We start from the raw sequence: 14,903 nt of genomic DNA on the forward strand, positions 1-14,903 counted from the left end.
AAGTTATTTTAAGTATTAGAGATATTCAAATCAACCACAAAGGACCTATGAAGATGCTATCCACCTCCAGAGAAAGAAATGATAAGGTTTTAGAGCTTAAAATGTAACAAAAAATAAATTGAATTTTTCTTTAAAAGATGTCTATGGAAGAAGATGTTGGAATAGGCAGTTGAAGATGCTGAGACTGGAAGTCAAGAGAAAGATTAGGACTACTCAAATAGATCTGAAAAGCATCTGCATAGAGATGATAACTGAATCCATGGGAGCTGTAGAAATCATCAAGCAAAATAGTAAAGAGCGCAAAGGAAAGAGAGCCCGGAACAGAGCAGTAGAGGACCCACCTTGTTAGCAGGTGTGACCTGGATAAACTCACCATAGTGAATGGGAAGTATGAGCAGATATTATCATTTCCTAAAGTTTGACACCAAATAAATTCCAATCTTCAAAACAAACACAAATATTTACTCAACTGGTCACTATGTACTGTATACTGTATGTATGTATTGTAATATCTATAATAATTGGAAGAAGAGTCAGGGATAAAGAAACTTGGAAGTTGTCCACATTCAGGTTAAAAAAAAATGGATGAGTTTCTCAAGATTAAGTATAAAGACAAAATATAACAGGGGATCCAAGATGGAGTCTTGGTAGATGTAAGAGTTAGCAGGATGAGTTCTGTTTCCACAAAGGTTATCTGAACAAGGAATGCAGTCAACATGCCCAAGTAAGGCTAACGGTTATGTTTCCATATTAGGATACGGGACCATAAAAGAAAGGTATCTCATGGGAACAGAATTTTGGAAAACAGCCTGGGGTCTCGAGGGGACAAAAGGAGGACAGTGATTAAGGGCCATCTTTACTGTGCCTGCTTAATAAGGTTTATGCATGTTAACTTATATGCCCCTAAGAAGGGGTTAGAGCCATTTTGTGAATATGCATCATCTGAGATGGGAGGAGGAACATAGCAGAACATGTAGTAGGTGTTCTGGGAAGTCTATGAACTATGCTGACTCTCACCAATCAGAGTCAGCTAGGAGAGACTGGCAGTAGGGAACAGGTACAAAAGACCTACTCTGACTTGTGTAGGGTATGGGGAGAGCTCATCTTGAGTCCCATACCCCACCTGCAGGACCAAATTAAAGTTCCAACTGCTTCACTCATCCTCAGTCTGTCTAATTTACCACTCTATCTGGGCTCGAGGGGTTATTTCTCACAGTAGACAAACATTCCGAAGAGGTGAGAGGTGCTAGTTTAAAAAAATCTCCAACCAATATTTCATTTAAAAAATGTGTTTTGAAATACCAGAGAAGGGAGAGTTCAACGCAATGTCAAGTCAATAAGTCAAGTCAACAAGTATTTATAAAATGGTTTCTGTGAAATTTTACTTTTGTCCCAGATGGAGCTCTACTTTCTATTCTTTTTGAGAAATAGGAGGAAAATTTTGTTAAGCATGACTCCATTGGCATAAAGGAAACTGTATTGTTTATGCCTATGAATGCTAAAATTTAATGCTTTGTGTTACCCTTATATTAAGCCAGTATTTTTCCACTGTACAGCACAGTAAGACATCATAATATGGGTACAATCTTCAATGGACTAAAATTCATAATTATTCCCATGTTAAAAGTTGTCTTTCTTTTAAGTTAGTAAGGTCACTTGAACACAAGTCGATATGAGGTCAATAGGAAAATTTTGGAACAACATGACTTACCAAACAAAGATATTTAAATCCTAAATATAATACTGACAGAATGGGAAATGTTCTATCTCTGAATTCATTATCTACAATCAGTTCTCTTAACCACTCTTCATTAAATTATTACCTCCTTGAGGGTGGGAACTGTATTTTACCTCTTCCTTTATCTCCAGTGCTTAGCAAAGTGCCTGACATATAGTAGGGATTTAATAAATGCTTATTGATTGACTGATCAAACAATTATTTTTAAATGTTGTGACGCAACAAATTTCATTGAAACAAATAAATATAATGGCTGAAAATTCATATTTGCAACATTCTTGTGTAAAGGGGGTGGAGGGAGAGGGGATAAAGAAGGTGGCAAAAAATCTGCAATTTCATTGGTATAGGAAACTTCAAATGAAGAAACTACAACCACTAGCACCTGCAGAACAACTTAAGGTCTTAAGGAGTTGCCTGAGGCACTTCTGTAATTAGTACTAGTTGATTTGTGCCACCGGTCAAAACCCAAGGTCATCCTTTGTTCAAATTTCCCCTACACCACCAACTCACAAAGATGTAGTCCTTGCTCCCTGTCAAGGCCAGTTCTTCTGCATGTGCATCCCTCTACATCCCATCTCTTCCTATCTTCTCCAGAAGATTACATCCTCAATCAATGCCCTATCTTTCCAATCTTCACCCTCTTCCAAACAATCAATTCCTTCTTTACTGGGTTCAAACACGTACAAGTCTTTCTCTTGTAAAATACCTTCAATAGCCCTTTCCATCCCCTCAAGCTGTCATCCTTTATCTCTTTTCCCTTTCTTAATCAAACTCCTTGAAAACATTATCCCCCTCATAGCCTCCAAAACCTCTACTCTGAACCCTTTACGTTTTGGCATTCATCTGTATCACTCAACTGAAAATGCTCTCTCCAAAGTTACCAATGATATTGATTGCCAAATCTCAGCATTATCTTTTACTTCCCCTCACCTAGTCTACCTAATCAATTGCCAAATGTAGTCTTTTCTTCCTAAACATCTCTTACATTTGACATCTTCTCTCCACCTACTACCACCTTAGTTCAAATCCTCATCACCTCTTGCTTACATTACTGCAACAGCTTTCTAAATGGCAACCCTGCCTCAAGTCTTTCACTATTCTGGTCCATCCTACATACTGCTGTCAAAATGATTTTCTTTAAGCACAAAATTGACAACATTATCATCATCATCATCACCACTACCACCACTCCAAAATTCAATAAATTCCAGTGGCTTCCTATTGCCTCTGGAATTTAAAAAAAAAAAATCTCCTCTCTTTAGCTTTTTAAACCTTTCCAGTTTCATCAGACATTATTCCCCCACACATACACACTGTGCTAAGCCCTACCAAAATGACCATCTCTCTGTTTCTAATTCACAAGCCTCCATCTCCTTTCCCTATGCCTTTGCAATAATCATACTCCTTTCTTGCCTCCACTTCATACAGTCTCTTTTCCTTAAGATGTAGCTCAGCATCTTCTGAATAAGCCTTTCCTGAATCCCCTACTCTTGTTCTAGAACTGCTAGGCTCTCTCTCCCTAGCTACCTTATATTTAACTATTTTATATGTATTTGTATTTATTACCTTGATAATTATGCTATGTGTATATGTGTGTGTATATATATATACATATATATATATGTATGTATATATGAATAAAATATGTACTTGCTTTCTTCCACATTTAGAATATAAACTCATTGAGAGTAGGAATTGTTTCATTCTTTGAACCTGTCTCCCCCATGCCTAGCACAATGCCTAGCAAACAATAAAGACTTAATAAATATTTGTAGATTGGGAAATAAAACCATATTTTATGAGTAGTTTCCTCAAAATGACAAAATTTAACAAAATTTCCCATTTTTAAGTGGCAGACAGAAAAAAAATTATCTAAGAATACTGAGTGACTCAAGAGCTTAATAATAAATTATACAGAATATAACAGAAACCATTTAAAAATACTTCAAGTTTTATAATGCTAGTCATAATCTACATTATCAAGATAATCTCAAAGCACAAGTAATTAATTAAAATTAATTTATTAGAAGTACAAATAACTTAATAATCTTGTGGGGTCCAAAATATATTTAGTCCTATACTTTGCTAAGTATCACTAACTATTTTAATCAAGAGTCTTACAACATACAGCCAATATTCCCTGAAAGAATCGTAAACAAGAAGGCAGAAGACCTGTTTAATAGTATCAGTTCTGCTACTAACTAGCTATGTGACTTTGGGTAACTAGTAACTATTTAATCTTCCTAAGCCTCAGTTTCCTCATCTTTATAATAAAGATAATAATATATCTTATCTACCTCATGGAGTTACTGGGAGTATCAAGCAAGATAAATGATTGAGGAAAAATGTAAAATATTACACAAGCGTAAATTATTATTGTTGTTGACAATGATAATAACAAAAATAAAATATTAGAAAACAAGGTCTTTGTTAAAAACATTTGCCCACAATATAACAGAGAACAGAACTAAGAATAGCTCTCATTTGCCTACTCTAGTCACCAATCTTTCCTCTCAGAATAACATCTTTGAATGAGATCTATATTGTTAAGATACGAAAAAAATTCCCTAAGGTCTCATAGGATGAAGGTTAAATGTTTTCTGGTCAGGTGAGATTTCAACAAATTCACCAAAAACTGATTATTATTTGGAGGACAGTATGAAGCAAATCCAAAACCTCCATGGTTTTGAAGAAGTTCATGACACTCACCTGACAAAGGATCAGTGAAATCCATCTGTACTGACAAACTGCTAGGTGTGGAATGGGATTCAAGTTTTACTTGAATCCAAAGATTGAGAGCTTCCTGAAATTCATGATGGATACGTTCCATGTTCAAATATTCCATCCACAAATCCTGGAATTGAACCACAATACTACTTTAACTTTGGAAGACAAATCACTATACCTTTATAAGTTGTGAAACTTATTATATTAAAATATACCTAAGCCAATAAGTTTAAATAAAATAGGCTCCTTAAAAAGATCGCACGCTACTCTCCCTAACGTTAAAAATGACCATATTTTAAATTCCCACCCTATCAAAAACCTCAGAAGTAGGCCATCTTTCCTGGAGCACACTAAATTATTTCTGAATTATTTTTAAGGAAAAATATAAAACATTCTCTAACTGCAGATAGTAGAGGCAGCATGTCTTAGAAATAAATTCACAGTTGGTAGGCCCTAATTCCTAGAAAAAAAACAGAGCTAACAACAAATGCCTCATAAAATCCTAAGTCATTAAAACCCTTCCCAAGATGCACAAGGTATTCTAGACTACAGATGTCAAACTCAAGTAACTTAGAAAACCACAAATTAACATTATATTTTATTGCGTATTTATTTGCTAAATATTTTCCGATTACATTTTAATCTAGTTTAGACTACCCTCAGGAGGTTTGTAGGTGGCAAGTGTGCCTCCTCTGTTTAAGATTAATCTGATTTACACCTTTAAAAAGGCACTACAAAGTATAATCCTCAGCTAGAGTTTTAATTCAAATATAAAAGTACACTGTTGATGCCAGTATGCCACCTCCTCCCTATAGATGTACCTACAGATGACATCTCTTTGAAACAGTCACATTTCCTACATATTTACGCTGAATAAGGATATTCCTATATGCAAATAAATAGAGCTGTTAGGAAAAGATAGTAGTGGCAAAGCAAGAGGCATCTATTATCACTAACAGAGTCTTGGATGGAACATAAGAACTCTAGCAAGACCCAAGCATTCATACCCAGGCAGAGAACAGGTGGAAGGAAAGCAGTTCCCTCCTATAGAAACTGGGTACCAAGAACCCTCAAAGAGCGATGGAAGCTAGACCAAGAATTGAGCACAGCCTATGGAAGATAACTGGCCCTGAACAGATCAACCACTACTTCTGATACATAGGAACTCAACAAAAGTCCAGCTTGTACCAAGTGTAGAAGGAAGGTGGAACCAGATTTTTCAAATAACCAGAGAGAAAACCAGGGCTTGGAAAAACTACAAAGAAGCATCACAAATCAGAGATCAGTAGGGCTTACTTCCGAAACTGAATTAAACTGAGATCTACACCTATAGTACATAACACTCATTTAATTAGAGTCTGTACTCTTATAAATCCACATAACTGTAGCAAAGTACTAATCAGACTCAAGTTGGCTGGCCTGAAAGTATTTTGGCAATGGAAATTTATTACAAAAAAGGGGACTAACAAAAAAGAGGCTTTTATGGGTTCATGAGGTCACAAAACACAGAAAGTGTCCCCAGGCCTCCAGGGAGGACAAAGTTGTCATCAGTGCTTCAAAAGGAGACATTCTACCTCTGGAATGTTAACTTATATGAAAAAAAACATACTGTGGACCACGAGCAAAACCCACGGAAATTAATACCATTCAAAACCCATGGCCATATTTAACAAGTCATTTTATTTATTCTCATAGTAATAAATTCAAACTACTGTCTGATATCCTGAGGTAAATAAAATATTGTAATAATTTCACCTGTTGATTCTGCATAATCTTTGCTAGTCTGTGTGTATCATATTGCTTTGGTAGTGAAGGAATATAGGTGTCTCCTTTCTGAAAGTTCTCATCTTCTAGCCATAGTATAAATACATTGAAGAGCCTAAAAGATTAAAAAAGAAAAAGAGAAAAGAATGGGTAAAATGCATTATGCCTCTCTTTACATGAAACTATATTTTATCTAGTGAATAAAACAACAGGAATCAGGTTCCCAGAGCTAATAATAATTCACTAAATTGCTTTAATTTTAATTATGCCTATTTCTCTGTTTGGGACTATCTTTACTCTAAAAAATAAAGCTAAGCAAAAAGTGATAAATAAAGGTAATCATAAAGTAAATCTTAGAATGAGAATTCAGATTTTTTCCTTTCCTGGGCAATCAACGACACTGAGTTGTTGCCTAGAAAAACAAAATACAACTTGAAAACATATGAATTCTCCCTCTACTCCAGGATGGATGCTGAAGGCCATTAAAAATATATTATCTGGAAATTTTTTCTACTGTACCTTATCAGTTTTCCAAAAAACAAAAAGAAAAGCTAACTACCAAAAAGAATTATAATTGAAATTTAATTATAAATGCGTGAACTGTTTCTTTCATAAATGGGTATGACAAAAAGAAATTCTTTAATTTTCTGTTCTAAATGGTATTTTATAAAGAGATATAATCTACTTAACTGAAGAAGACTTCATTTAAAATCACTGTTAGTAAGAAAGAATAGGTTGTTAGAGAAGTAGCCAGGCAAGGCAAGGGATGCGCCACCTCATCATCAGAGACTAAGGTAAAGGAGGAAAGAATGAAGGATAATGTCAAAGGCTAGGGAGACTTGGATAAGCAGAGCAAGCTGGTGGAAAATGGCCTCTCTTTTCTCAACAAAGAATGAGGTGAGGTCTTAAGAGGAAAGGATGGTAGAAGGGTTAGTGTGGAAAATGAGGATAGAAGGGAAAAAAGCCAAAAGGATCAAAAGTCTTCATTTTAATGAGCTTAAGCAACCTACAGCAAAAAGGTTATCAATTGTGGATACAGTGAAAAGTTGTCTGTGGCTAGCTAAAAGTAAAGATACAGTAAAGGCCAAAGCTGGCTGGTCTAAAGCTCTATAGCTACACACAAGCCTTGGGAAAGTTGTGACATCAAGGCAAAATTCGGGTTAAGTTAAAGAGAACAATCTAATCAAATATATATGTAAGATTTGGGTAAACTTAAAAAATACAAAGAAAAATTATTGATTAGTGAGATGCATATGATTTTCTTCTCAAACCTTGCTCTAAAAGTGGCTTCTTTAACAGTTTAATGTTTAACTGCTTTAATAGAAGGTGTTTTACTATTAAAAAGGCCAAAGACCATTCTAATCTTTTAAATACACTTAAAAGTTTATACTCTGTGATACAGCACATGACTGCCATCTGAGGTCATTATATTTAAGCTACAGGTTCAGTTTTTAAAATGTGAATAAATTTTTTTGGAAGCCAAAGTTTCAAAACTAAAGTAATCAAAATAACAACAAATGTGGTAATAAGCCTAAGACATAAGAATGATCAGGTATTCACATAGATCAGTCCAAATCAACTGACTTAAATTCGATTCAGTATACAATCAAGCAGCGACTGTCTTTGCCAGAACACAACAAATGCTTAACTGACTGCTGCTACGTTCCACATTCAGCCAATAACAGCAATAAAATAATAACACCCTGCAATACACCACAGGTGATGAAAGAAAACATTAGCTATATAGTTGAATACGCTTTACCTCACAAGTTCTGTATGCAGCTCTGGGGAAGTCAGATACCCTGTGGAGCTGGAACTGTTTTCCCCTGGCCCTTCACTGCCACCTGCTGGAACTCGGAGGGCTTTACTGGCAGCATGATGGAAGTCAGCCACTTCAACCAGACGTTTCTTCATTTCTTTCAATAGATTAATGTGGGCTGGACTTTGAAAAAATCGTCTTCCAATACAACCATCTACAGGCAATCTTGAAAAACAAAAGTGAAATTGAGTTCTACAAGCTATTTAACAAATCATTCTTTCTACTTAAAATCAAATGGCGTGTGCTCATTAGAGCTACCAAAGATAAAGGCGCATTCAGCAAAACTGAGATGCCCTACCATTATCTATAAATTAAGTATTTTAGCAAGCCTGGCTATACACAAACTTGTCCTATTTATCTTACAGGATTGTCATGCAGAAGAAACAAAATGACACACAAAGTACTTTTTAAAAACATATGTAAATGCTGTACCAATTCAAAGTACTATCATCTTGAAACCAAATCTTCATGTGGTAGGGCCAATAAAACCCTGACCTCTGCAATACATTCTGTAGTTCTCTATACCATTATCTACAAAGTATATATAAGGTTATGCCTGTTATTTGGGATCTTTAAAATTACAAATGCTATTCTAGTAAATAAAAAGAAATTTCTTAGTAAAAACTAAAAATGATTTTATCAGAAACTAAAATTTTTATTAGAAGCTGGAAAAAAAACTAGTTCCTTAAAGCAAAGTGTCCATTGTCCATTCACAAAAAGAACACAGCTCAAGGCCACTCCCACTGGCATTGGTCAAACTGGAGATAAAAAACTCTAAGATATTTGGACTGTTTGTTCCTACTCACCTAAGCAATTTATTGCAGTTTCACCATTTTGTACCTTACAATTTTGATCTAGACTACTGAAAAGTGGTCTCTTTTTTCCAAAATTATGATAATCCTCAATTTTAGTCCAAGTAACTTTTTATAGCCTATAACTAAGAGAATTCTGTATTTTAAACAGAGATAAGAAGGATGAGACTTCCCATCCTATTGTCACCATCCCATTCAGTCAATCACTGCCCTAGAATCCACAGGAACTAAAAAATTTAAATATTCCTAACATGTGATACAGATGGGACTTCTTTTATATAAAAAGATAGCTTATGACCCCTTCCAGGTGAGAGGTGGGGGTGGAGCTGCTACCTCCACACCACCACCACCCTCAACATTCATTAGGCATCAATGTTGCTAACCCTTGGGAGTACGAGGTGGGTGTTACAACTAAGGTACAGGCACCAGTTCTACTAAATCCCCTCCACAAGCTAACATAAGACTAAAGGTCAAAAGTTATCTTTTGGTGCTGCAACCCTCCAGAGACCAACAGATATAGCAACCTCATCTTCCACTGCTGTCCAAGAAACTGCCTCCTTCCTCCCCCCTTTCCCCTTCCCCACTAACTTTTCTGAGATCACAAGCCTCCAAGTTGCTCAAATAGATAGCTGGTGGAGACCCTGCCTGAGATCTAAGACCTAAGGAACATGTCCCATTCCACTGCCATTCTTCCCATAAACTCTACTGGCTTCAAAGAATATCTTTTAATAAACTTCGTTAGCATTCCATGTGCACAGAAAAATCTGATCAATTTCCCTATTAATTATTTTCTTTGAAATCCACGAGTAACCTTTTTTCACATGAAAAAATTTTAGTACAATAATATATGTAGGTAATTTAGAAAGAAGTAAATACGCACATGAGAAAAGGAGATCTGTTTTATTTTTTTTAACTGAAAGGAGTACATGATTGAATAAAGCTTAGACACCACTGGTCTACAGCAAAAGTTCTTAACCACTTCTGTATCATAGGCACCTTGATTAGCCTGGTGAAGTCTATAGACCCGTTCACAGAAAAATGTTTTAAATACGTAAAATAAAAAGAATTACAAAGGAAATCAATATTTATTGAAATAGTTGTCAAAAAAATTTTTTGTAAATAGTATTTTTTTCTAATTACATGTAATGATAATTTTCAACATTCATTTTTTATAAGATTTTGAGTTCCAAATTTTTCTCCTCTCTCTCTTCCTTTTCTCCTCCCTAAGACAGCAAGCAATCTGATATAGGTTATACATACGCAATCAATGAAACATATTTCCATATTAGTCATGTTGTGAAACAAGAAACAGAATAAAAGGAAAAAGTCACCAAAAAAAAGTGGAAATAATATGCTTTGATTTGCATTCAGACTTTGCATTCCATAGTTCTTTCCCTGGATGCAGACAGCATTTTCCATCATGAGTCTTTTAGAATTGTCTTGGATCACTGTATTGCTGAGAAGAGCCAAGTTTATCACAGTTGATTATACTACATTGTTACTTTTACTGCGTACAATGTTCTCCTGGTTCTGCTCACTTCATGAGCATCAGTTCATGTAAGTCTTTTCAGGTTTTTCTGAAGTCCACCTGCTCATCGTTTCTTATGGAACAATGCATTCCATTACATTCATATACCACAATTTGTTCAGTCATTCCTCAATTGATGGGCATTCTCTCAATTTCCAATTCTTTGCCATCTCAAAAAGGGCTGCTGTAAATATTTTTGGGACACAGACCTAGTAGTGACATTGCTGGATAAAAGCGAACGCAGTTTGGTTGCTCTTTAGGCATAGTTCCAAACTGTTCTCCAGAATGATCAGTTCACAACTTGACCAACTATGTATTAGTGTCCCCACTTTGCTACATCTTCTCCAACATCTATCATTTTCCTTTTCCTTATCATTAGCCAATCTGAGAGATGCGAGGTGGTACCTCAGAGTTGTTTAATTTGTATTTCTATAATCATTAGCAATTTAGAGCATTTTTTCACATGACTATAGACAGTTTTAATTTTTTCATCTGAAAACTGCCTGTTCATATTCTTTGACCATTTATTAATTGAAAAATGACTTGTATTCTTATGAATTTAACTGCATTCTCCACATAGTTGAGAAATGAGGCCTTTATCAGACACTGGCTGTAAAAATTGTTTCCCATCTTTCTGCTTTCCCTTTTTTTTTAAATGCTTTCTGAATATTTTTTTTGCAGGGGGGAAGGTAGGGCAATTGGGGTTAAGTGACTTCCCCAAGGTCACACAGCTAGCAAGTGTGTCAAGTATCTGAGGCCGGATTTGAACTCAGGTTCCCCTAACTCCAGGGCCAGTGCTTTCCTCACTGCATCACCTAGCTGCCCCTCTGCTTTCCTTCTAATCTTGGTTGCATTGGTTTTGTTTGTGTAAAAACTTTTTAATTTAATGTAATGAAAATTATCCATTTTGCACTTCATAATGTTCTCTATCTCGTTTGGTCATAAATTCTTCCCTTCTCCACAGATCAGACAGGTTAACTATTCCTTGCTCTCCTAATTTGCTTGTGCTACCACCCTTTATATCTAAATCATGTACTCATTTTGACGTTATCTTGGTATACAGTGTAAGACATTGGCCTATGATCTTTGCCTAGTTGCTGCCACACTATTTTCCAGTTTTCCCAGCAATTTTCATCAAATAGTGAGTTCTTATCCCAGAAAAGCTGGAGTTTTGGGGTTTATCAAACAATAGATTACTATAGTCACTTACTACTATGTCTTGTGTACCTAATCTGACCCACCACTCTATTTCTTAGCCAGTGCCAGACATTTTTGATGATTAATGCTTTATAATACAGTTAGAGATCTGGTAAGGCTAGGCCACCTTCCTTTGAATTTTTTTTCACTAATTTCCTTGATATTCTTGGTATAAATCCCACATGGTCAGTGTATAATGCTTGTGATATATTGCTGTAATCACCTTGCTAGTATTTTGTTCAAATTTTTGCATCGATATTCATTAGGGAGATTGGTCTATAGAGACTAGTTATATAATTTTCTTTCTCTGTTTTAGCTATTCCTGGTTTAGGTATCAGCACCATATCTGTGTCACAAAAGGAATTTGGTAGGACTCCTTCTTCGCCTATTTTTCTAAATACTTTATATAGCATTTGAATTAATTGTTCTTTAAATTTTGATAGGATTCACTTGTAAATCCATCCGACCCTTCAGGAGTCAATGACCGTAGTAACCTAGTGTTTGTTAAGCCCAACTTTTGGGATAAGAACTCACTATTTGACAAAAACTTCTGGAAAAACTAGAAAACAACAGGAAACAAACTAGGTATAGACCAGCATCTCACATTGCAGACCAAGATAAGGTAATGTGGTTTGGAGAGCTCAGTTTTTTTCATAGAATTTCTTTACCTCTTCATGATCTGCAAAAGATGTTGCTGTTATACAAGCTGTAATTATATTTTTACATATGCTTGTCATGAGCACTGTTAAATGAGATGACCCAAAAAATCATTTATTTAGATCTGCTTTTGTGTGAAAAGTGTTTTTTAACTGTGTTCATATAGGTTCCTGGGTTTGTATTGGCAAGGAGACTCCCAACTACTTTATATTATCTACAGTTATATTAAATGGAATTTCTCTTTCTATCTCTTGCTGCTGAGCTTTGTTGATAATATACAGAAATGCTAATGATTTACGTGGGTTTATTTTATAACCTGCAACTTTGCTAAAGTTGTTAATTATTTCAAGAAGTTTTTAAGTTGATTCTCTAGGATTCTCTCCCCTTTCATCCTGTCCCTCCCTACCAGTGTTTTACTTCTGGCCACAGACTCCCACAATCTGCCCTCCTTTCTGTCAACCCCGCCCTTTTTTTCTTTTCCCGTTCCCCTCCTACTTAGGGTAGGAAAAACTTCTTTACCCAACTGAGTGTGTATGTTATTCCCTCTTTGACCCAAATCCAATGCCAGTAAGGTTCAAACAAATGCTCACCCCTTCCCTTCTTTCCCTCTACTATAATATGTCTTTCATGCCTCTTCATGACACATAATTTACCCCATTCTGCCTCCTCCTTTCTTCTTCTCCCAGTACAATCCTTTTTCTCCCCCCTTAACTTTTTTATCATCACATCAAAGTCAACTTACACCCACACCCTCTAGGTATACTCCTTCTAATTGCCCTAATAGAGAGATACAATTCTGAAGCATTACAAGTATCACCTATCTATGTAGGAATGTAAACAGTTAAACCTTATCAAATACCATGTTTTGTTTTGTTTTTCTTTCTTGTTTACCTTTTTATGTTTCTCTTGAGTCTTGTATTTGAACTTTTCTGCTCAACTCTGGTCTTTTCATCAGAAAATTCTGAAAGTCTCCTATTTCATTAAATATCATCTTTTCCCCTGAAAGATTATACTCAGTTTTGCTGTGCAGTTGATTCTTGGTTGTTATCCAAGCTCCTTTGCCTTCCAGAACATCATTTTCTAAGCCCTCCAAACCTTTAATGTAGAAACTGTTAAGTCCTGTGTAATCTTGTTGCTCCTTGATATCTAAATTGTTTCTTTCTGGCTCTCTGCAGTACTTTTTCCTTGACCTGACAGTTCTGGAATTTGGCTACAATATTCCTTGGAATTTACATTTTTGGATCTCTTTCAGGAGGTGATTTGTGGATTCTTTCAATGACTATTTTACCCCCTGGTTCCAGGATACCAGGGCAGTATTTCATGATAATTTCTTGAAAGCTGTCCAGGCTCTTTTTTTTTTTATCTTGGCTTTCAGGTAGTCTAATGATTCTTAAATTATCTCTCCCAGATCTATTTTCAAGGTCAGCTGCTTCCCCAATGAGATACTTTACATTTTCTAATACTTTTTCGTTCTTTTGATTTCATTTGACTGGTTCTTGATGTCTCAGTCATTAGCTCCCAACTGCCCAATACTAATTTTTAAGGAATTATTTTCTTCAGCTAGCTTTTGTACCTCCTTTTCCATTTACCCAATTCTGCTTTTAAAGAAGTTGTTTTCTTCAGTGGATTTTTTTTTCCCAATTTGGCCAATTATATTTTTAAGTTGTTTTCTTCAGTCCATTTTTGTGCTTCCTTTTCCAAGCTGTAGGTTCTTTTTTTCATAACTCTCCAGCATAACTCTCATTTTTTTCCCAATTTTTCTTCTATCTCTTTTACTTGATTTTTTAAATTTTTTTGAGCTCTTCCAAGAGGACTTTTTGGGCTTGAGACCAAGTCATATTCCGCTTTAAGGCTTTGCATGTAGGCCTTTCAACAGTGTTGTCCTCTTCTGAGTTTGTGCTTGGATCTTCCCTGTTGCCATAGTAGCTTTCTATGGTCAGGGCTCTTTTATGTTTTTTGCTCATTTTAAAAAGTTGAGCTCTGCTCCTGAGGCACAGGGGACACTATCCCATGTTTCTTGCACTGGAGGCCAGGCACCTAGTCACTGGCTTTCTGCGCCAGGACCTGAGGTGCTGGCTGCTTGCCCACTGCACTGGGGTGGCCCAGCCTAGTTGAGTGTGTTGTGCCCTGGGTTCTGGGACTGGCAGTTTTCCTGCTGCACTGGGTCCGGAGGCCTCCCAATGGCCTGCTGTACCACTGGCCTGCTGAGCCTGGACCATGGGGCTTTGGTTGCTGATCTATGTTGTGGCTAAGACCCTCCCACTGGCTTGCCTGGACTCTGCCTGTGTTGGCTATGTTCCTCTTTTACCCAAGTGAGACAGACTTTTTCTGAAGTCCTTCTAAGTCACCTTAGGCTGGAAAACTGTTTCACTTTGTCTTTTTGTGGATTCTGTCACCACAGAATTCTTTTAGAGCAGGGCTTCCTAAACTTTTTCCACTTCGACCCTATTTTCAGTTTTGGCAGCACTTGTTGGCATTGTGTGGCCTGAGAGCATGCTCAGTGCAAAGTTCGAATGTTTTGTGTTCAGAACCAAGGCTGCAGTGAAGTTGCACAATGTAACACAAGCAAGCACTGCCAGAAATGCCTCAGATTCATTACTGATTTGATTTTTTATTAATTGTTTGGTCACTGAGCGTTCAGAAACCTTCGCCAAATTTTTC

General features: G+C 36.2%; 1 protein-coding gene across 1 annotated transcript in view; it reads right to left on the minus strand.

Moving 5' to 3' along the window:
- EPG5 (ectopic P-granules autophagy protein 5 homolog) overlaps nucleotides 1–14,903 on the minus strand; it is a 134,981-nt gene that overhangs the window by 57,008 nt on the left and 63,070 nt on the right. Inside the window, exons 23-25 of the mRNA XM_036746153.1 lie at nucleotides 7,992–8,213; nucleotides 6,221–6,344; nucleotides 4,448–4,592 (exon numbers count right to left, since the gene is read on the minus strand). Of these exons, the coding sequence (XP_036602048.1) occupies nucleotides 4,448–4,592; nucleotides 6,221–6,344; nucleotides 7,992–8,213 (491 nt within the window). The remainder of the gene's footprint in view (nucleotides 1–4,447; nucleotides 4,593–6,220; nucleotides 6,345–7,991; nucleotides 8,214–14,903) is intronic.

This window comes from Trichosurus vulpecula, chromosome 1 (assembly GCF_011100635.1).
Source record: "Trichosurus vulpecula isolate mTriVul1 chromosome 1, mTriVul1.pri, whole genome shotgun sequence".
Classification (NCBI taxonomy): domain Eukaryota; kingdom Metazoa; phylum Chordata; class Mammalia; order Diprotodontia; family Phalangeridae; genus Trichosurus; species Trichosurus vulpecula.